Source organism: Trachurus japonicus, chromosome 20, assembly GCF_045865225.1.
Source record: "Trachurus japonicus isolate A0001 chromosome 20, Traja_1.0".
Classification (NCBI taxonomy): domain Eukaryota; kingdom Metazoa; phylum Chordata; class Actinopteri; order Carangiformes; family Carangidae; genus Trachurus; species Trachurus japonicus.
Window position 1 is genome coordinate 16,672,286 of NC_140926.1, and position 23,287 is coordinate 16,695,572.

At 43.4% G+C, this 23,287-nt stretch overlaps 3 protein-coding genes across 3 annotated transcripts in view; 1 reads left to right on the plus strand and 2 right to left on the minus strand.

The window, feature by feature from the left end:
- Positions 1-732: 732 nt before the first annotated feature.
- LOC146966734 (transmembrane protein 236) lies at positions 733-5,710 on the minus strand. The gene is made up of 4 exons (XM_085763515.1): positions 5,173-5,710; positions 4,818-4,890; positions 3,881-4,004; positions 733-2,719 (listed from the first exon to the last, which is right to left on the minus strand). Exons 1-4 carry the CDS (start codon positions 5,568-5,570, stop codon positions 2,022-2,024), a joined length of 1,293 nt encoding a protein of 430 aa, XP_085619641.1. The 5' UTR covers positions 5,571-5,710; the 3' UTR covers positions 733-2,021.
- Positions 5,711-7,912: 2,202 nt separating this feature from the next.
- Positions 7,913-17,260, plus strand: hacd1 (3-hydroxyacyl-CoA dehydratase 1). The gene is made up of 7 exons (XM_085762597.1): positions 7,913-8,048; positions 11,211-11,328; positions 11,429-11,447; positions 11,554-11,642; positions 11,872-11,993; positions 14,861-15,039; positions 15,796-17,260. The coding sequence occupies exons 1-7, from the start codon at positions 7,930-7,932 to the stop codon at positions 15,876-15,878; spliced, it is 729 nt and encodes a 242-aa protein (XP_085618723.1). The 5' UTR covers positions 7,913-7,929; the 3' UTR covers positions 15,879-17,260.
- A 131-nt stretch (positions 17,261-17,391) lies between these two features.
- The window catches only part of LOC146966736 (collectin-12-like), a 38,292-nt gene continuing 32,396 nt past the window's right edge, over positions 17,392-23,287 (minus strand). Inside the window, exons 4-10 of the mRNA XM_085762596.1 lie at positions 22,330-22,416; positions 21,194-22,237; positions 19,744-20,241; positions 19,387-19,523; positions 19,145-19,254; positions 18,390-18,535; positions 17,392-18,259 (exon numbers count right to left, since the gene is read on the minus strand). Coding sequence (XP_085618722.1) covers positions 18,219-18,259; positions 18,390-18,535; positions 19,145-19,254; positions 19,387-19,523; positions 19,744-20,241; positions 21,194-22,237; positions 22,330-22,416 — 2,063 coding nt within the window. The 3' untranslated portion in view covers positions 17,392-18,218. The remainder of the gene's footprint in view (positions 18,260-18,389; positions 18,536-19,144; positions 19,255-19,386; positions 19,524-19,743; positions 20,242-21,193; positions 22,238-22,329; positions 22,417-23,287) is intronic.

Sequence of the window (23,287 nt, forward strand, 5' to 3'; positions counted from 1 at the left end):
AAATTAAAACAACAAAAACATGTCAAGGTGGGCTGTGTTGCAGGTATGACTGAGAGCGATGACTACAAACTTGTGACATCACAAAACTACAAAAGATAGCACGTTTTAAGTCAAGATTCTCTGCTGTTGTATGTGTTTGTTCTTGGAGTTTTTTTTACACTGCTTTACAGATGTATGGGAGTCTATAAACAACAAACAGTATGGGACGGAGTGGCTGTGTCCATTTTGTTGATTGTGTTTTCTTACTTGCCATGGAGTCTCCTGAGATGACCACTAGGTGCTGCCAAAGTTTGAAAATTTAAAATTTTATACACAGACTCTGACGGGTAAAATTCTGCATCATTTGTCTTGTAGAGCAGTTTTCCAAGAGAGCTGAAGGTCAGGGCAGTGGAACTGACATGTACTTAATAGTGGATAAAATATCACAAACACGTGCCCAGGTTAATGCGATCTTACACAACAGTCCACCATGATATCTCTTATCTCTCTCTTTGTTATTGTGCGATTTTGTCCTATCCTGTAAATGATCATTTCCATGTTTCTGCAGGAATACAGGAAGGGAAGGTATGAGAATGTTTTGCACAATAATGACGGGAAACCTCCTCTCGTGGGAACTTATTGGGAAGAAATTGGATAAATTCCAGTGTAAAATGTCAAAAACATCCAGTCCTGCATGAAGCTTCAGTTTGTATCTCTCCGTTCTGCATTTAAATAAAGTGAATGAAACAAAAGGATATTCAAATAATTGTCTTTATTAACCTTACCAAAATATATTTATCAATGATACAAACTCACACTTTGTTTTCCTTTTTAAAATATAACTTAGCAAAGAAAAACCTAATATAAACAACATGGATTTATGCTTTTACATATTCACTGCACTTTATGATGGTAGAAAAAAAGTCTGCCAAAAATTCTAAAGTGACATTACAGGTACATTCCCAAAGTGCCATGCGTGGTGAGGGTGGGGGGTTTAGAGGAGTACGTTTGAACAAAAAAGGTAAATAATACATAACACAACAGCCATTGACACATACGTAATGTCCTTTATGGGAAAACATTCCTAAGAGCTCCCTTTTGGCCTGTGAAAAGTACCATCATGCATTTCATCAAAGTATTTTGTCTGTGTCGCACAAAATCATACTTTGGTTGGTTGCACCAGTTCTTCATAGTTATTACAAAGTTTGTCTCGTAGCATAACTTCCCAAGTATTATGAGTTAAGAAGTGTCTAAGCTAGAAATTCAACTAGTAAATGAGTCAGTGTAGCGTAACAACCTTCTAACCGCCACCAATGACACCCGCTTCTTTGCAGTTAAAGGAATTACTTTAGCTGTGTCCCACTTCAGGGCCTGAGTCTTTTGGTGGACCAGGCAGGTGTGGCCCATCATGGCTGAAATGAGATGGTCTGGTCTGCAGAGGATTTTCCTCCTTTGCTGTGAAAAAGAGGGTTGCATTTTCTGACTGCATTTGAAGGCACCTTCAAAATGAGACAGCCTGATCGCACCAATATGATGTAAATGGTCTTTAAATGCATCCTCTGGAATAGGTGCCCCCTGAATGAGGAAACAGCTTTTTTTAAATTGGGGGTGGGGATGTGTGAGTGTGTGTGTGTGTGGGGGGTATCAGTTGATTAATAACATTTGTTATTTGACGTATCCTATATTGTTTAAACATCATTTTATAACCTGGCAAATGTGTTGACCCTATTAACTTAGTCTTACTGTAAATGGGTGATGTAGCCTATTAGCAAGATAATGTTAGTTATGTTGTTAGCTAGCTCAGTTATCTAATAGTAGACTGAAGCTACATCCTTACCAGTTAGCTACTGAGTGAAAAGTACTTTGTGTGCAACCAGTCTTAATCAAGTGCATCACCACACTTAATTTGGCTGCGTATGAATCGAAAGTGCTAGTGCAACCCCCAATTGACTCAAGTAATCCAACAGATCATGACTGTGCCGATGTATTGCTCCTAATACTGTTGTAATGCTGCACTGTCTTGACTCGTGTTAGTGTTGGTCTTAAAAGAACATCCTCTCCGTGTTGAAGACCCTCAGCTTGGTCATGAAGTTGAAATAGACAAAGGCCAGGCACACCAACAGGTTCTTCATCAGATAGAGGAGGGGTGTGACAAAGCCAAAGAAGGCAATGAGGCCAACACGCACAAAGAAAAAAGGCAAGTCCTGCAGAACTACTCCAAGTGAGGAAAGAAGGGGGCTGTGGGGCATGACCACCACACGCAGGCAGGACAGGTAGCTGAAGATGTAGATGGGGAACACCCAGCCTGAGTAGTAGACCAGGGGATGTCCAGCCACCCGCACCATCTCCACCGTATCCATCCAGAACATAAAACTGTCCACAAACACGTCTGCTCGGGCATCGCTGGCACACAGGAACCTCAGCGGACCAGTGTAGGCGTATGGAGATATGTGGTACGCCGTGGTGCTCAGCGATCGTGAGCTCAATCCAGCGATACTAAATGGTCTCCCAGGAGTACCTGGTATCCCAGGGACTGTCCCGTTGGTCTCTGGTCGAGCTCCCGCTCCGTTCTGGTTCCTGTCGTTGGGCTGGCTTGCCCCTGGTTGTGCCGGTGTGGGCACACCTTGCCCGGGCGCAGCTGGCCCTGGCGCAGCTGGAGTGACGGGTGGTATTGGAGTTACCTGTTCCACATGTGTGAGGACAGTGGAGGGAATGTCAGCATCTCTCTCCATGTCATTAGCTGGAGAGACAAAAAAGATTGATTTTCAAGATGAAGAAGTCCGGCAAAACATGTATGAAATTGCATTTGCTGATCTCACTTATCCTCCTGGTTGTCTTGTTTTTATTCAACAAATGGGACAGTATAACAGGATTACAACCAGCTCTTCATCTTGTGATCATAAAACTGACTGCTTTAGAACCACAGCTCCATGAAACTGTTCATGTTAAAAATTCTCATAAAAAAACATAAATGTCAGTTAAACCGCAGCTTTTCTTCAGAAACCTTTCCTGCAGTTTTGTAGACTCATTGTGTTACAATAAGTGGGTTGAAACCAGTATTTTTCCAACTGTAACTGGGCACAGAGCCAAAGAATAAGAAGTTCAATCATGTTTCTAAATAATTCTGGACAAAGGAAATACAGTAAAGAACTGCTTGCTGCATTTGTTGCCTGCAATGTACAGTAAAGCTTGTGATCATACTGACTACTTAGTAGTTGGTACCACAGCTCCATGGAACTGTTCATGTTAAAAATTCTCGTTGGTTTTTCTAAGTAACTACATTTACAGTAAAAAAAAAAACATAAATGTAATTTTACTCAAACCGCAGCTTTTCTTCAGAAACCTTTCCTGCTGTTTTGTAAACTCATCACTATGTCACAAGAAGTGGGTTGAAACCAGTATATTTACTGTAACTATGGGCACAGAGCCAAAGAATAAGAAGTTCAATCATGTTTCCAAATTATTCCAGACAAAGGAAATACAGTAAAGAACTGATTGCTGTCTACAATGTAAAGCTTGTCGTCATAAAACTGACTCATTGTTTTCTTCCCAAGTAGCTATGTAAAAAAAACAAAAAAAACGTCTATTTACTCAAACCGCAGCCTTTCTTCAGAGAAACCTTTCCTGCAGTTTTGTCAACTCATCACTGTGTAACAAGAAGTGGGTTTACACCAGTATAGTAACTGTGGGCACAGAGCCAAAGAATAAGAAGTTCAATCATGTTTCCAAATTATTCCGGATAAAGGATATAAAGAACTGCTCGTTGTATTTGTTGCCTCCAAGCTGCCTGCAATGTAAAGCCAGGCTGGGATCACTATATACATAGTTGGACTGGGGAAAGTTCAGGATCTATAGCAGTCAGTGAGTGATTTGTGTGATGTGTTTAGAGAGCTGCGCTCACCCTGGCCAGTCAGTCTGCAGTGGCGTATCCTCTCCACAACGTCAATACAGATGAGAGAGAAGAGCACTAGTGACACAGGGAGCTCCGTGAAGGTGTCATCTTTCATGTTGTTATTTATCTGAACCTGGGCAACCAACCAGAAAATAATTCATACCACATACATTTTGACCAGAACATTTTATGTAATTATCTACGTCCACTAAGTATAAAATTTCACCAGCAAATAATAATTATAATGGAACTTCGCGCCGTGCATTAACGTTGAACTCTTTACACTTGTGACCTCCACAAGTTCTGGGTTTGTGGGCTAAATCACTTGCAGCTTTGGTATTTTCCTGAGTCAGGACTTCATGCCAACAGGACACAGAACAAAGCAGACAAGCTCGTTGTCTTCGTAGAATTTATGGCTCTTATGTAAAAGACACCAGATAAGCAAGGGCCAAAAGGTCAGGCTGGGCTTTAGAAAGGCCCACATAAAACAGCAAAGGCTCTCAGCCATAGCCAGCAAGGAAGTGAAAATGTGCCTCATGGACAGATGATTTGACAAGGGCAGCTTGGACAGGAAGAGGAACCAAGCTGCTTATCAGCGGCTCCTTATCCATATAGCTGTATATTTCCCCCTGGAGAACGCAAATGTTCCTCACTCATCATCACCTTTATAGCAGCCACAGACCTGGCTCTCTGATTTCACTCTTCAAAAAACAAACAAAAAAAACCGTCTCATTTTGGTGCCAAATGTAAAGTTGTATTAAATACCATTTTTTGGGATGATAAACACACCTGTGTATAATGACTGCAAAGATTCTGATTAATTACATGAAATGTTGTGGTCATATTTTAGAGTCTTATACCAAATATAGTCTCATAAGAGAATTCACAATCAACTACGGATAAATGTGTGGAATAAAACAAATGACGAGCAATCCACAACGTGTACCTCAGAGCTGGCGATGAGAAAGGCAAAACAGGGTAGTGTGGACAGGATCACATATACGAGGGCCACAGGCCTCCTGATAAAAGACAAAGGAAAGGAAAGACAAAAAAAAGTAAGGAAGGAAGACAAAGGCAGTTGCAGGACTTGCTAAATCATGATATTCACCAGCCAAGTGCAGTCCAAACCAGCTACAGGCCTGTTCAGACTCACACCAGCTGGGCAGGTCTCAGTCCATGCTGCACTGCCACCCCAGTTGCTGACCACACAACAGCAACAAACAGAGCCAGAGCCAGAGCCGTCCCCTCCATTTCTGGACCCACAGGCCCCTGGCATCAGAACAAAAGCAGGAGAAACTCACCACTTCTTTCTCCCAATGAGAAACTTCTTTTTCATGAAGACCATGTACTTCAGTGGTACCCAGACCAGCAGGGCGGTGGAGGTGACATAGGCGACGGAGGAGGCCACGATCAACCAGTAGGCTGTGCCGCCGTCGCCAGGAGGCTGTGCTGAGGTTTTCACCTTTGCTACGATTATGGCAAACCTCTGCATGACGATGAAGAGGGGCACACACAGGCCTGCAAACTGCAGCACCTCGCACAGGGCGAACTTCAGCGTCCTCCCCGAGCCCATGCTGTAGCAGTTCAAAAAAAGAAAAAGAAGGAGGGAGACGGGGGCTGTTGTCGCAGTGAGGCGACCCCTGTCCCTCTGAGGGCTGGTCAGGCCTCGGACCAGTGCATTGTCTGCCTCCACTAGCATTTTCCACACACCACAGCCCTGGCTCTCTGCTCACCCAACTGCTTACACTGCACTCGGCTTTGTGTACCTTGGTGTCACGATGATGTGGCCGGCCCTTTACTCTCTTTATATACAGGATATAAACAAAGGTTGTCCAAGAAAATATATGTACTACAGGCATCTTGAAAATAAAACTTCAATCCTACATTTTGAAGTTCCAATCTCACTCTCCTCTGAGATTGTGACACACAGGGAACTTAACCTGAACATGTTTCCAAAACCAGAAAATAAAGGTGAACTTGATGACCTGCACACCCAAAGCACCATCCAAAGACTTGTGGCTGCCACCCCAAGACATACAGGTAATAAGAAAAACCACTTGTGGCTCTTCTCACATTTCTACGTCGCCATCTAGTGGCAAAATCTTACAAGTGTAACATGTTAAAAGCTCAATGATGTCACAAATGTTAGAAATACTGTAAGTGGCTTAACATCGGAGCTCAATATAATATTTTTTCTCAAATTAAGATAAATTCAGAAAGGCTTGTCACGTTAAGTAATAACAGTGACATGTGCCCTTTTTTCTCAATAAGCCAAAAGCCACAATAAGCCAAGCTAAAAGGGGATCAAACTGTGTATTCAACGCTTTCAGTTCCCTGCTATATCTCCCTTTTTTTTTTTTTTTTTTTTTTAAAGTATATTTTTCGGCTTTTTGCCTTTATTTGATAGTGATGACAGTAGAGATAGACAGGAAATGGGGAGGCAGAGAGAGGGGGAATGACGCGCAGGAAAGGTCTGCCCGATGCGGGATTCGAACCGGGGACGCCTGCGGCAAGGACTGTAGCCTCTACATGGGGCGGCCGCTCTACCCACTGCGCCACGCACCACCCCTGCTATATCTCCCTTTGTGCTCTCTGTGCTGTCTTTAGTTTACACACATTTCTACATTGTGCTATTAAAAGAGGTCATTTTAGATATGGTGTTGATGCAGGGCCTCAGGCAGCCCCACTATAAGAGTATAGGATCTCAGACCAGTGCAGATTGATACCTGTATATAAACACTATCCCTTGCATCTGCCCCCTTTCCTAGCAGGACTGGACTGCAGTTGCTATGGGGCTGTTGTCCTAGAGAGTCCCAGGCCAGTACCATGCCATGGTTACATGAATCCTTGGTGTCATGCTTGGTGTTCAGCTATCCTGCTCATGACCATGTTGCACTCCACAAGTGCAATACAACACAAAAAATTACCTGACACAGAGCTCCTGGCTCTTGGTGCAGGCCCTGGTTCTCTCTAACCATCTTCTGGTGGGCCTTGGCCTCCTGTTGTGCACAGAGAACCCCCATGGACATGGTCCTGTCTGGTCTCTGATGCAAGTCTGCTACTCATTGGTCCTCTGGCTGACCCATGGTCAGCCAAATCAAATTCAAGTTACTAATGCTTGGCTTCGGACTGACTTCTAGGTCTGGCATTGCTGCTGGCTGTACATCAAATTGCCCTACAGGTTTCCTTGTAGGCTATAACTGTAATTGATATTTTGCACCTAAGCCGACATTTACTACAGCACTAAAGCTCTGGTGGTGTGACTCCACTGGAATGCAAAAGCAAAGAAAAAGCAATGGCCAAAACAGCGATGGACTTGGTGGTTAAGGTGGGAGGGGGGCACAAGACTCTGTGTTGTCAGCTTGAGAATGACAAGCTCTGAATAGAGCTATAAAACCAAACCTCATCATTAAGCTTCTCCATCCTCAGGTTTATCATGATGTTACCATACTAAAGCAAATCTCAGATTCTATGTAAGAGGAGTGGCCCCCTGCAGTTTGAATAACACACAGTAGATAATATCTAAAATGTTTGCTTTTATATAAATAAAACACTATTCAGTTGTGAGTGTAGGATAAAATGGGAACACCTATAGTTTCACTCTGTTTTTAGCAAACCTAAAATAAGTGTGGATTATTTTTGATGAATGAATATGCTATGACCCATCTAAATCTAAATGTATTATTTCTACACCTCAATGGACACCAATACCTGCTCTTTATAATTTTTTTCCCCACTCATGCAAATGTAAAAGGAAGGAGGAATAGGAGTTCCATGAGAAAATAATTTGATATAAGTTATGCATAATGAGCAGCCATAGAAATCAGCGCTTCCAGTATGTTAGGGGAAATATTGTACTGATTAGACTTTTGAAGTCTTATATCACAGAAGGGGCTTTACCAGATCCACCGGCAGGCCACGCACTTGTTGCAGCACTAGTCCCGCGAGAGAGGGGGGATCCGTGGGCGGATAGATGGATGGATGACCCCGCTGCTCCCCTCCCTACCAGCCCCAGCTGTCAGCTCCCTTCCTGACTTCCCCACCCTGCCCCCGGTACCATGGCGTCCAGCGAGGAGGACGGCGCGGTTGAGGAGAAGGAAAACAACAACAAGAAGAGAGCGAAAAGCGCCGTCGCTACCGCATGGCTCACTTTCTACAACATCGCCATGACCGCCGGGTACGTGCTGTAATTCCGCCCCTGTCGCCTATTAATAAGAAAAGCTTATAAGTTCGCCGCTCTCTGAAAGCGGTAACCGTGTGTTGCTGTTTATAGGACTTGTGTGTCTGTGTCAAGTCAAAGCCGAAAGTGCCTGTTCAGCTCGCCGGGGGTTTCACCGCGCACCGTCAAAACCGGACATGGGAAAACAACAATAGTGGACACTTTGATAGTAAAACAAATCAATAAAAATGTAAACAGTATTCGTGTGAGAGGTAGAAAATGAATGAATGGCGTTGGGTTAAAGTGACAGACTGGCGCTGCAGCTGTGTCCAAATAGGGCTGACTGCACGGTGTCAGCGTCGAGGCCCACAGCGCTTCAGACAGTTGCAGTGATAAGTATAGCCGGAGTGCGCTGACACTGGAGCTCACGCCTGGGACAGTGAATTGCTCGTTGGGCAGATTTTTCAATAACAACATAACATTTTGCGGATTGAACGGAGATTGCGTGTGTCTTCTTCAAATACGTTAGGAATAAGTGCATTGTGTGCTCATGTCACTCTCACTGTAGAGAAAAATCCAACAGAGCTGTCAGGTCAGTGAAGTGGCTCTCACCGGATCAATAAGGACTAAACGCGCCTCCACTTTGGCTCAGTGCGTCAGCAGTGACTACACCTTTATTTACAGCTTCATCTCCACCGGAATACATACAATAATCCACCCGTCATGACATGATGTGTGTATAAGAGTGACAGACTGTCAGTCATCACAGAGACAGGCCTACACTTGTATAAAAACGTATATTATTGTATAGGCTATTTCCCACCAAGGCTACATCTAATTCTTATTTTCAGTCTTTTTGTGTTTTTCTGAACCTCAAAGATGTTCAGTTCACTATGAAACACTGAGAATCAGAGCAGTCACATGTTGTAGAAGCTAGAAAGAGAGTCTATATGTAAGTTTTTGATTGCAAATTAACAGTTTAATAGTGATCATTCTCTCAACAAAAAAGGTTAATTGTTGCAGCTCTGTTTGACAAACTGTATTTACAGAACTGTGAACTTATCATGTGCATTAACAATGAGGTAGAAAAGCAATGATTTCAAAGTGTCAGCAGAAAGATGGTGTCTTTTAAAGTTTGACTTTCCATCACTGCTACATGCACTGTGATGATCACAAACAAAGGGCATCATACAGAATAGAACAGGCCTTTAACCTCAAATCAGCTCAAACTTTAATTATCCAACTGTGACCGAGATGATTAGTTGATTCCTTGAGAAATATATATTTTTTAAGTGACAGTTTCAGCTTCCCAAATGAGGTTATTTTTCTGCTATGCTAAATGAATGTGACCTTAATATCTTTGGGTTTTAGGATTATAGATAGGACTATAGATAGTCAAAGAATTATAAAAAGCAACTGGCATTTTTAACTATTCAGCATCGGTATTCAGCAGGTTATGATAATAAATTGCAAGTCCTATCCAATCCAAAGTAGTTAGGACCAGTGAGTGTGCAAACAGTTCTGTGAGTGGAGTTTCTTATACAGGTACAGGATGTTGTCAAGGTGCTTTGTGTACTGATACATGCACAGATTGAGTAAAGGCTTACTTAATGTAAACCCTAATGTTTAATTTTGCTCCCCAACAGTTCAGCTGCTGTACTGTAGTTTGTGCACTTGCTAATATCTGGTGTTCCTTGTTATGCTATATTAGTGCTTATTAGATGGAAACTGAGTTGTTATAATCACACATTTTATCTAAAGTCTGTAGTTGAGTGATTAAAAAGTGAACAGTTTTAATAATTATTGTGGTCATTTATGTAAAAAACAAACAAACAAAAACATTTGCTGATTCCTTCTTTTAATTTACAAATATTTCGGACTCTTCTGTTTTCTATTCTTCTATGCAAACAACTAATTTTAAATAATGTCATTTTAAACCCTAACCCTGAAAAAAAAAGAGAAAACTCACAGATGCAGCTCCACTGTGGATCAAGTGAAGAGATAAAGAACAATAACAAAAACCTTTAAACCTTAAAGCAGAAGTAAGTGATATATTTGTGTTAATATAAGTCTTAAATAGTTATATCTTCCGACAGTAATCACTTACATAGAGTGTTTGGACCGAAACACGGGTCTCTCAGTCCCTCTGCTCTGCTCTGAGCCGAGGAGAAAACATTTATCGTATCCTACAATTTTTATCCAATGAGGAGAGAGAACGGCATGCAGGGCTGTGTGTGCAGCCAGGGGACGCCGTGAATGTGGCGACGTAGGGACGAGGACTGTTATGGTGCGTTCAAGGAAACTCGTATTTTTCCGACCGTGAAGTGGTACCAGTTCGATCTGGTACGAGTTCACCGGTCGGAAGTTACGAGTGGCCGTTATAGTGACTTTCACCGGTAAAACAGGTCGGAAAAACACGAGTGGGTTGCCTGGAACGCTACAAAGTCGTAAGTTGTGACTTGAAGCTGTAATTTACGATTTCAAAAGCCTGCCTGGAACGCAGCATTAGCGAAAAAGACCGGACCACTTACTTCTGCTTTAATTCAAGTCAGCACTGAAATGTAATTTAATTTAATCTAATATGTTGAAGAGTAGCTGTAAAAGTTTGGTTTTAGAAGTGAAGATATGGAAGTAAAGTAATGACACTAAAAAGTTGTCATTCTTAATCATCCTGTCTGGTCACTTTAGCAATGGTTCAATCATCAGTGAATCTTTAGTTCAGGGGCATTTTACCTGCACTTCAATAGCACATTTGTTTTTCTTAGTCTGATTAAATTAGGAATATTCACTCGGCCCTAAATCTCCACATTTGTTGCTCCTGTGTTTTAGTTCCAGAAACCGGTAAGATTTAGGCCAGAGGTTGTAGATGTGAAGAACCCGCTCTGTTTGGCACGAGAGAATAAAGCAGCAGCATATCACCAGTGCATCATACAGTATATGTGGGATTTGGTATTGATCTGAAGTGTACTGTGTACTGCACTTCAACTGCAAAAACAAAGACAAGGTCCATGTAATAGAGCTGAAACAGAAGAGCTACAGTATGAGTGAACATTTTTCACACAATTGAAGGCACTGAGATTAAATCCCGTCATTACTGCACTGTTGCACACAGATCTGAATAATAACGTGAGTTTTATTCCATTAAATGAGGCTCTCTTTGTCTCTTTGTTTTGTCTGCAGGTGGCTGGTTTTAGCCATTGCAATGATGCGCTTCTACATCCAAAAAGGCACACACAAGGGTCTGTACAGAAGTATAGCAAGGACACTCAAGTTTTTCCAGACCTTTGCGTTAGTTGAGGTAAGAATTCAGAATGAAAACACTGGCAGATCATGCTCATAGAAAAATTATGATATAGTATAATGACTACATAAACAAATGTATGTGTGTCTTCTTACAGGTGGGACATTGTGCAATCGGTATGTGACCATTTTGCTCATTTTATGCTAAGATTTAAGCTCTCATATGCACAAACACTTGTTCGTCCGTAAATGTGTTTTTTTTTTTTCTCTTGCTCTGCTGCAGGAATTGTGAGGACTTCTGTGATCGTAACCGGGGTTCAAGTGTGTTCACGGATATTCATGGTTTGGTTCATCACCAATAGCATCAGACAGGTAAAGCAGATGGAAACAGAATTTTTTATTACTGTCTCAGTGAGAAATTACAGTTTTTATTGAAAGTTTTACTCTCACAGGTTGTTTTTTTTTACATTCATTGCTTCATTATAGTTGTGTTTTTGTTTGTTGTGTCTGCTCCCGCACATTTTGCACAGCGTGTAAACCAGTAAGAGCAGCATTTGTCATGTAAACATCTCCCCTCTTCCTCACTCTGAATTTAATGAAGATCCAGAACGAAGAAAGCGTAATCCTATTCCTGGTTGTGTGGACGATGACAGAGATTACCAGATATTCCTACTACACATTCAACCTGCTCCACCACCTGCCGTACTTCATCAAATGGGCCAGGTGGAGATGCCATTAGCCGCGGCCGGGGATGAGCTTGATTTGTCATTACAGTGTCGGGACATTGTGTCTGAGCATGTGGGCCTGATCTGGCGATTTCACCCCTGGCATGCTCCCCAACCCCCCGGGCCTAGACCGGCTTTACATCAGGAAGTAGTTCAGCCCTGTGTTGTGTATTAAGTATCGCCGCGGCTCACGCAGAGAGAAGGAGCATGTGTGTGTTTATTGATTAACACCTCGTTAGCCATTCTCTGTCGATGTTGGGCGAACTAACCGCTAACATTGTGCTCCGATTGTACTGATAATGCAAAGCAGATGTGACAGAGAACAGCCTGACGAATAATCTTTTCAACATTTGGTTGACTATGAAAAAGAAAAACAATCATTTTAGCAATGAAAAAAAAAATCGACAGTAAATCCTTAATTGTTAGCAACGGAAACAATAATATGAGACATATCTGGTGGCTGTCAGTGAAATGTGGTGATGAACACATTTCTGGGCTGCACAGTGACATCATCATGCTTACTACTGTATGAGAAGTGCTTGTGAGTGGCACTCTGGCCTTGCATGTCTCTCTCTGCACTACAGTAGCTAAGCTGAAATCGGAGTCCTTGGGAAGAACGTCAGCTGTACACATTGATAGGCGTCCAACACACAGGCTTGGCATCTTACAGGCCAGACGGAGTTATCTCGCTTCAGAATAGTGAAGTTTACGTGTTACATCAGCTTATTTACCAGCTCAGACTCTGCTCTTGTCTCTTCCTTGGAGGCCTGTCAGCGACCTGTCCACTTTCCTTCTGTTCTAGTCCAACATGTGGTCCCATCAGAGGACAGTCGGCTTTTGTTCGCATTTCTCTTTTTGTTTTGGATTTTTGCAACTTACAGCCACTTGCTCTCCCTCCTGCCCCCTCACTCACGTCTTTCTTTAAGCACGGAGGAGACGCCAGGCCCTCGGAGGGAGGGGGGCTCATGTTCAGCTGCTCCTGTTTTTAAGACCCATCTGTTTTGGTCATGGAATGTTCACCCAACATTTCTCTCACATCCGCTGAGACGCTCCCCCGAGCCTTTGCTGTGGTCTTGGCTAAATACAGGATCCCTATAGCCCTGAGTCATGGCACATATCGTATCAGAGGGACCTCGCTTCGCTGCAGGCTGGCACAGGCGACCTCACACTGTTGTGCAGTGGGACATTTACAATAGACAGACAAGAAATTCATGGATCATTTTGAGTTGCACATAAAAACAACCCTAACAGCTCTTTTCTGACTTTTACGGGGCTGTGTTTTGATGTGGCGTTCTTAAATTTGTCTGCTAAGCTATAAAAGCAAAGCCGAATTGCACCGTAAACAACTTGCAGCTAGCTGAACGACTCCTATCTGCTGACGTTTGTGAATGAAGCGCTGCTCGCGTGTGTGCTTTTAAGTGTCTTTGCCAAGTTTTTTAAAAATGTAGCCATTGTCACCGTAGTAATCAGCCATTTAGTGCAACGATTCAGTTGCTCACAGTTGTCGGAGGCACAAGTTGCAGCCACAACCTGATCCTGCAGCTTTGCCCTGTGCCAAACCAAATCCTTTTTCACTGGGGAAGCCCAGATCTCTGTCCAAGCCTCAGTCATCGCCCATCATCAGGATTGGCGATCTCTCCTCACCAGCTGGTTTGCTGCACTACAGGCCACGGTACATGGGAAATAACGTGTCATTTTAAAATCTAAATGCCTAAAAGTAGAATCAAAGACTTGGTCTCCTTTTTGGGGACAGGAATATCTTCTTTGCCAAAGTCTTTTGTCTCTTGACCACTTGTCCACGAAATGACAATACCCTCCCAGACTAAATTAAAGGGATAGTTCACCCAAAATTCAAATTTCACTCATTATCTACCCTCATGTCGACTAAGGGCTGGGAGAAGTTTCAGAGTCCTCCGTGCCTTCTCTGAGTTACAGCGGGGCTCGGCGCAGCACTACAAACACGCTTAAAACATATACTTATTTAATTTTTTTCTGAACAATTTCTCATGCTGGGGCTTCAATACAAGAGGGTCATTACAGACGAGCAGTATGGAGATATTTGGATGTTCTTTTAGTGTGTCTTTTTGGACGAAGAAAAGTGAGTCCTATTCGCAACTGTCATATGGACATGCAGTGCTGCACGGAGCCCCGCTGTAACTCAGAGAAGGCACGGAGGACTCTGAAACTTCTCCCAGCCCTTAGTCGACATGAGGGTGAGTAGATAATGAGTGAAATTTGAATTTTGGGTGAACTATCCCTTTAATTTGACCTCAAATCTTTCCAAGAATCTCACCTCCATTTTCTCCTCCATCATAGTCCTACCACTCCCTTATAATGTGTCACCCCCTTTACTGTACATACTCATATCTATAAATCATATAGTTAGTCAGCTACATTTGATTCTCTGTTGATGTCAATGGACCAATATTTTAATCATGATCAGTTTTATTCATTATTTGAATTGGGAATACAAACAGGAAGTAGAGTTACGTGTTGTGTTTAAGACATAGTTAGTAGAGATCCTCAAGAGTTAAATCAGTTGCTGTTTTGGAGCCACGAGCTAAAGGATCCATGTATTAAATGTGTTCTTTTCATTCTCCACCGTGGACATACTGGTTGCTTCTGTGTAAAAGTGGGATTTTTGCAGTGTTACGTGGGGAAGCTTGTGTTCATTGTTCATCTCACTGTGTGCCCCTCCTCCCTCGGCCCTCCCTATCATGGTAGTCGCAGCACTGTGTGTTTTCTTGCATGTGAAGTATGTTAACGTCCTCTGCAGGACTGTGTGGGTTGCAGTTGTGTGTGTGTGACAGCGTGTTGATGGCCCCTGCTGGAGTGGAACGGCGTGCGTCTCTCTTCCCCTCCCAGATACAACCTCTTCATCGTCTTGTACCCCCTGGGAGTCGTTGGAGAGCTTCTGACCATTTATGCTGCTCTACCGTTCGTGCGCAGAACTGGAATGTACTCCATGAGGCTTCCCAACAAATATAACGTGTCGTTTGACTACTACTACTGCCTCATCATCGTCATGCTGTCCTACATCCCACGTAAGCAGCATTTTCAGTCCCGCACTCTGCACGTTATATTAAAGGCATGTGGAGCTAAGTCTAGAAGAATACACTGTCCCATTTAAAGGACAAGAGATGAAAATCAAGTTTAAACCACTGTATAATAAACTGGTTTTGTGCATCAGACCAGAGGGAGGAAGTCCTTTTTTTTTTTTTTTTTTTGCTTTTTCATCACACATTTCCTTGGAATTTGTATGTTTTGCTCTACGTTTCAAAATAAGAGAGGAGTAATTTTCTTATTTTGTATTGTAAAATGGGACTGGACACTTATCCATTATGATGCATTTAATTTTATATTGCTCATACTGCATATTGATGGTTGATTTTAGTGTAAAATTTCTAGAGAAACCAGTTGCGAAACACATACATAACAAGAGTTCAAGGCATAAGTTTAGTCCCTCCATTAAACAATCCTGTCTAGTGATTTGTAACTGAATCATGTTCCCATTTCTACTATAAGCAACTATACAATGATTCATATTAATTGATTGACATGTGGCACCTTGTTTGCCAGGAGAAATCATCACATATAGAGGAATCAATATCACCTGTAGACCTGCCAATACCAATATACGACACATGAAACAACAGCTGAATTATGAACAGAGATGTTTATAGTAACTTGTCACCAGCATTTAAAGCTTTGTAATGAAGCTTTTCTGCTCCATTTACAGTCACAACAAACACATAATAAACTAGTGTGACTGATCCTGTTTGTTTTTCTGCCTCCCTCAGTGTTTCCTCAGCTCTACTTCCACATGCTTCGGCAGAGGAGAAAGATGCTTCACGGGGAAGTCATAGTGGAGAAGGACGACTAGACAGAGCGCCACCTCATGCCTTTGTTTGAGCCAGCCTGCCACCACGTCGCCCTCACCCATCCCACCATCCCACCCACCACCAACAACCCACCAACCCACGCCTCATCTCCATCTCCATCTCCATCTTTAGCACCGTCGGCTGCTACGTTTTTCATTGCACAGGACAGGGAGAGATGACGACCTGTCTGACGAAAAGCGACAACCGAGCCATAATAGCAACAAGCGCGAGATCCTGGGTGTTTTTCTCCGCAGGATCTCACTTGTAATATTGGAAACATGTTTACAGTCCCACTGTTGCTGCTGGAGCTTGAATCAGAAGCCCAGTGCTGCGGCTCAGCGTAGAGAGATCCTGAGTCCGTCATTCACCCACCAGCCTTACAGCATCTTGTTGCACTGAAGTCCCACAGCCTGAAACATGCACTGATAATGAAAAAGATACGAGCCACTACACTGCAACCCTGAAGAGGAAGGAGGCAAATGAGAAGCTTCCATGGAAATGTGAAATGAATCATGGGAAGAAGATTGTAAGTTTGTTACTTTTGAGTATTGCCCCAAATCAACACAATTGGCGTTTTTATAATTTATTCCACCACAGATTTTATATAAACACAGTGTGGCTGTACAAGAGAAGGTTTCAAAAGAGAAAATATCAATAGTTCTATCATACCTCAACAATAAATTGACATTTAGACAATATGCTGCTTCTTTTGTGTATGTTTGTTTTGTAAATGTGAAAAAAAGCAGGTAATAGCAAGCATATTTCTTAAAGATAATTTATTCACACACTGTATCACTTAGAGCAAGCACAGCTCCGACTTAACGTTTTGTCTGCTTGGCTCAGCTCCTGCATTCTCTTGTGTTGCTTTATTGTTTACTATGTCAAATTCATTTACAGGAGTGCGTCCTAATCTAATTTGAGCCTTCGAAAAGTTGCAGCTTTTCTATAGAACAAAACCGCTGTAGGTGAGGCTACACTTTAAATTCATGTGAGCGCTGTTGTGTTTGTTTTTTAACACAGAATCTGATGTCCGTGTTGATAGAGAGGTAGTTAGATTCCCTCCGACTAAAGGTGCTATTGTAAGATCATTTCAATCTTCTGTGCAGCTGAAGGAGTGACTGTGATTGGAGTTGACCCTAAAGCAGGAAAGACAGGATGTGAAATGAAATGAGAGGAAATGTTAGTCAATGAACTGCATAGCCCGTGGCGATCGAAGAAAATCAACCGCTTTGCTTATACTCTGGGTTAAGAGGAGAAAAAAAACAAAAAAAAACGATAAAAGTCGATGTCAAAACAATCACTGGAAAACGTTATTTTTCAAGAAGAGCAATAGAAATGTGAAAATACCTTTTTGTGCAAAGTCAATAAACTAAATTCTACAATACTCTGGAGAGTTTTGTGATGACCTTCACGCTGAACTACAGTATCACACTGAAATCAAACACCAGACATCTGATGCCAGATCTCTGGATTTGAGTGTGAAGTGTATAAATGAGCCAACAAACACACTCGTCCCTTGGGTTTTATGTATTTATTTTTGAGTGTTTCCTTCATCTTTCATAGTGTTGAAAATCAAGTGTTTTTTTTAAAACAGGAAATACCTGAGTGCAGAAAATGGTACATTTTATTTGTAGGTAGGTTCCACAGATTCTTATATATAAACATAGGTAAATTGGAAAAATAGATCTCATAATCACAAAATACTGTATCATACACAAGAGTATAAATGTAAACTTGATGTTTTGGACTAAAACTCAAGCTGATTGTGGCACTTTCTCCTGTATTTATGTGTTAAGTACTTAATTTATTCCTACTCGTATAAAGAAAAATGCTATATAGACATTCGTGAGGTTAGATACCAGTTCCTCAAAGATAGCATATCAGCAACATATTTTTTGTGCATCATTTTGCACCTTTTATTCTCACTTTAAGACAATTACCTGTCATGAAAAGCACTACGGTAAGTCCATTTGGCTTCATAGACATTTATATTTTCCTATAAAAAGTTGCATAATGATATATACATTCAGATACTCAGTTGCACGTGGAATACAGTTTTATAAAATATATTTAAAATAACCAGTATATATATACATGGATGATTTGGTAGTTTAAAAAAAACAGATTATCCTCCTTCTTTGGTTGCTCTGCTGTATTGCACTTGCTGGCTTCACTTTGGAGGAGAAAGGCGTCTCTTAAGCACGGTTGAGACATTTGCTGCTGCAGCCCTGGGCTCATTTCAAATTTGTCCCTTTGCTCTCTCCGTATGGACTCTCCATGCGCCGTGTCAGTGGACCAGTGCCACATGGGTGAAGTCTAGCTGCTCACTGCAAGATTCGCTTTCACTTGCTGTCAGGACGTCGCTGCGTTCCAACTGTCGTTGCTGCAGGAAGAGACAGAGTGACATTAGGACACGTCTGAGGAAAATATCCTTGAGATTGAAGAAAACAGGGGCATGTGGAGAGGAAGAAGAAGACAAAAACAGATGTGGAGCAAAACAGAAATGGACGTACAGGTGTCCATATCCTTCTCGCAGATGAAGCTTATGAGGTCTTCACAGTAGAAATCGTTCCATAACCCTTCATGGATGAGACCTGCACAGTCTTCTCCTATTTCATGACCATGGCCCCAGTTGTCAGGCTGACCTGGCTTCCACTTCCTGCAGGCAAACAACAGGGGGCGATCACACATCAGATTTTACACAATCTCATTTTCGGCTCTGGTGGAAAACTACAGTGGTGGGACAGGGAATAACAGAATAATCTTGGAAAAAAATCAAAGTTGGATCACCTAATAGAAATTTGAACCACTGGCTGTTCCTCTCGCTTCCAAGACTTGGTGTTAACTTGGCTTCTGTCCCAATCAGTTCAGATTATATTTAAAGCTGTGTTGCAATTTGGAAAGCTTTGATTTTTTTTTCATCTGTTGTCCAGTAAAGACAAAGACAGAGAAGTGCTCTCTCTGAATGACCTTGTGTAAATGAAGACTGGGTGAATTTGAAAGTATTTGTTTTGTTTGAAGAGGCAGCAGAAATTGAGAAGTTGAGTTTTACATGCAAGTTAATGCAATCAGAGAGAACCAGAAAGTTGAGATTTTCACAGGAATTTGAATGTTTATTTGGTGTTATTTCATGTAACTGAAAACCTACAGCTTAATGGTGCTCTATGCTCTGTCGGCTTGTTATTATTATCATTGGAAAGCAAGATTTTGCTCTGAAACAAAATATCCAGCCCCAAGAACAGAAAATCTTCTCTATGAAAGTACTGACGTGAAAACAGGTTCGGTCCCATCCAGCCAGCGCCACACGCTCTCTTCCTCCCTGTCGGTCAGGCCCATCCAGAAGTAACCCTTTCCAAATATCTGCTTCTTCAGCCACCTCTGAGGTCACATGAGGACAGGAGAAGCAGTGAGTCATTTAAGAAGAAATTACCTCACACATTACAGAGCGTCACATTCCCGGATTTTGTGTTTTGGTTTCAGGATGAAAAAAATCAAATCATAACCAGTCACCTGTTCCTCCATGTCACTGATGATAAGCAAAGTAGCAGACTTTGATTCGCATTGTGCTTTTGCATCATCAAAACTGTACAGGTCCTTGGAGAAGAAGTAGCACTTTTCTCTGTAGTTTTGCCACTCGGCAGGACATCCTGCAAAACAATGAGCAATCAGCAATTTCATTACATAAACCGACAAGTATCACGTTGGTCTCTGAGTTCAGATAAACTAACCAGCTCCTGGTTTCACACAAACTGTGATGTGTGCAAACATCATGAAGTACAATCTACAACAGAAGCAAATTAATTTATTTTATCAAATTTATGTATAAACAGAATATAGGACTACCTAAATCAATAAATGCAGCTTTACCGGGGGGCCATAGCGTAGGAGCTACTGCCTCATCCTGCAACGACACGGGGCCCAAAGGAATCATAGGCCCCCGGAACTGGATTCCTGGTTGTCCCGGTAGTCCCGGTGGTCCCGGAGGCCCCACTGGTCCTGGTAGTCCCCTTGGTCCCTGCTCCCCAGCTGGTCCTACTGTGCCCCTGATGCCTGGTGGGCCCTGTGCCCCCTGAGGGCCGGGCTGTCCATCTCTTCCGGGCAGACCGGCAGTACCTGGCTCTCCCTTAGTTCCTGGAGGTCCGGCCCTGCCTCCAGACCCTCGGGAGCCCTTGGACCCTGGGCTGCCGGGTACGCCTGGCAGACCCTTCAACCCGGGCAGACCTGGTTGACCTGGAATGCCCGGCTCTCCTCTGGGTCCTCGTATCCCTGGAGACCCCTTTTCCCCTTTCTCTCCCTTTTGGCCAGGCTGACCAGATGGTCCTTGAGGACCTTTGTCCCCTCTTGGTCCTCTGGGACCAGGGGGGCCTGAAACATAAAACATACTTGTTAAACAAATTATTTTTATTAAAGGGATAGTTCAACATTTTGGCAAATTCGCCTATTGCCATAATCCCTATAGTCATAGCAGTAGGTTCATTACTTTAATTATCGGTGCATGCTGTTTTCAGATCGGCGGGGCAGAGACATGAGCTGCTCAGCGAACACAATGGAGGTGAACGGTACAGGTCCCCTGTCCCTCATCAAACTCATCTAATACACAATCCAACAACTCCAAAACGCTCTTGTGGACAATTTGTGACCTGCACATTCACCACGCTATGAAATAATAATGTAACATTATGAGACAGAGTTGTTTTCGAGGCAAATGCTTATATTAGCCAGACACGGCTGCTGGGCGGAGTGATTTCAAAAGCGCAAGTAGTTCCGAGTATTTGCTTCATGTGTCGTAATGTTACATAATTATACATGATTATTTAATAGCGTGGTGAATGTGCAGGTCACAACTTGTCCACGAGAGCGTTCTGGAGTTGTTGGATTGTGTATTTGATGAGTTTGATGAGGGTTAGGGGACCTGTACCGTTCACCTCCATTGTGATGATCTGAAAACAACATGCACCGATAATTAAAGTTGAACCTACTCCTATGACTATAGGGATTATGGCAATAGGAGAATTTGCCAATATCTTGAACTATCCCTTTAAGCTTGGTACTTGGTATTTCGGCTTTGCTCCTGAGAGTTAGGTGAGAAGAATGACGTTACTCTTATGTCAAAGGGATAAAACTAGAGACAACAGCCAATTGGCTTGACCTAATAATCAGCCACATAACCCACAAACCATAGGCTAGCTACCGCAAGTTTCTGCCTTTGCTGAGCTAAGCTAACCGGTGGCTGGTTGCTCTAGTTTCATATCTACAATAGCAGACATGAGAGTGGTATATATTATCACAAAAAACCTTTCAGCCATACATCCCTCACCTTGTAAAATAGTGAAGTTGGTTATTAGTTGTGAGTGCTTGGTGTCCACAAGTTTCATTTCCTCCATGACAATAGAGAGGTTGGTGACCTCCTTGTCCAGACGTGATGCCAGCTCCTCCTGCTGGGACTTCAGAGTGGCTGCATCTGTCCTCACATCTGTCACACTGCCGTTGAGGTTCAACAAAAAGTCTGAGTGACGGCCGATCGTCTCGGAACAAGTGCGTAACTCGTTCAGGTTGAGGTTGATGGCGCCCAAGGCCTGCGTGGTGAAGCTGATGTTGCCGGTCACGCGGTCCATGCTCTGCTCCGACTCATCCAGCCGTACCTCCAGCCGGTCGAACTTGGTGGACGTGAAGTTGCCAAAGTCCCTCTGCTGATCCATAATCTCCCTCAGAGTCTGGTCGTGAGCGTCGGCCAGGCTGCTGGAGTTCTGGAGCTGGTTGGCTATAAAAGTGAGCTGCGATCCCATGTCCTCCAGAGTGTCGTTGTTGACCTTCGCCAAAGTCGAGGCGTTACTCGCCAAGATTTGCAAGTTTTCCACTTTACCTCGAAGCCACTCGGTATCGGAGCGCGTCTGTCGGGTCGTCTGCTCGAGGCTCTGAAAGTCAATGCGCATTTTCTGGATGGCCTGGCTGGTGTCATCCACGGAGCGTTGCAGAGCGGCGATGAGGCCTCTCTGCTGCGCCTGAGTGAGGTTCAGGCTGCTGATGCTCATCAGCGCCTGGTTCTGGACTTTCACCTGCTGCTGGAGATCTCTCTGCAGCCTGGCCGTGTCGTCCTGCAGGCTCTCGATGATGCCGCCGTAAGACTGCAGGGTGCCATTTACAGAGCGCAAGGTGGCCGTGTTGGTGTTGAGCAGTCCCTGGATGGAGCCCTGGCTGCTCTGGAGGTCTGAGCCGATGCTCTGCAGCTGACTCAGCTTCACCTGATCGCTGTGGATGCGTTCCTCCACCGCAGACAGTTGCCTCTGGAGGCTCCTGATGTTGTTCTTAAAAGTCTGGATTTCTGTGGTGGTATTCTCCGACTTCTCCCCCGTTTGATCATCTGAGAAAAGAGATTTGTACAATAAATAACAAAAAAATGTTCATTGTTGCTTATACTTTGTTTCAAACACAAACACTGCGTACGAAACTCACCTAGCTTTTTCAAATCAGTCTCAACAGCTATTATCTTTCCTCCATAGTTTGCGATACCTTCAGACACACTGTCGACTCTTTGCACCACTGTAACGAAACAAGACAGGTATAGGACAAAGGTTAGTGTCAGTCTCATTACAGGCTCCATCCTTTATTAACAGACCAGCATTGCCTGCAACCACAGACATCATATATAAAAGGGATCAGGGAGGAAACCAATGAGACGTGTCTACATATCTTGTAGGCATGTAATAATGGAAGAATTGATTGACATAATCTCTTTGTATAGACCAGTTCATGTGGGATGGATGTACACAGATGTAATGCAGTTAAATTTAGGCTGAGAGACTGAAAAAGGGTCGGGATTAAGAAGAAGGAAAGGGGGGAGGGAGGGAGAAAACTTTGATTCAGCAAAGACGGAGCGGGGTGGTCAATGACAGAGACTGAGGTGGTTGGAGGTGCATGGGGAGACACTGCTGAGGGCCCCCGGGGGACAGGAAGTGACCTAGGGGGTGTCTTCAGTAAACAGGCGGATCAAAAGACGGCCCGGAGGAGACAGACGCTGTGGCAGGGAGGCTCTTCACGCCCCCACAGGCGACACCAGCGTTCATTTCCTCTGGAATGTGTCTGGGATTCCAGGGAATCAGCCCACTTCTACCACCACCACCAGCCTCGCCAGGGGGACACGTCCTCCAACTGGGAACTGCTGCACGGCTCTCCTCCGCTGGGAAGCTGCCTGCATCCCAGCTGGCCGGGTACTAACAGACAGCACGAGGCGTCCACCTCCAGAGATCGCCACCACGAAGACAAAAGATGAGCTGGAGGAAAGTTCTTGCCGAGAGTTAGAAGAGACGACTGATATCAGTCTCCTCATCAGCGAGTAGCCATTTGACCCTCCTGTTGTCCTTCTGGGTCAAATTGACCCAATCTGTTCCCTTCCTCCATCCTTCCTTCTTTC

Bases quoted from the DNA above. Each gene is read 5' to 3' on its own strand.
- LOC146966734 (XM_085763515.1), bottom strand. From the start codon at position 5,570: ATGCTAGTGGAGGCAGACAATGCACTGGTCCGAGGCCTGACCAGCCCT. The intron at 4,005-4,817 runs GTACACGTTGTG...TTGGTTGCCCAG, and splicing joins TTCTCATCGCCAGCTCTGAG to GTTCAGATAAATAACAACAT. The intron at 2,720-3,880 runs GTGAGCGCAGCT...TTGTCTCTCCAG, and splicing joins CTGCAGACTGACTGGCCAGG to CTAATGACATGGAGAGAGAT.
- hacd1 (XM_085762597.1), top strand. From the start codon at position 7,930: ATGGCGTCCAGCGAGGAGGACGGCGCGGTTGAGGAGAAGGAAAACAAC. The intron at 8,049-11,210 runs GTACGTGCTGTA...TTTTGTCTGCAG, and splicing joins AACATCGCCATGACCGCCGG to GTGGCTGGTTTTAGCCATTG. The intron at 11,643-11,871 runs GTAAAGCAGATG...AATTTAATGAAG, and splicing joins TCACCAATAGCATCAGACAG to ATCCAGAACGAAGAAAGCGT.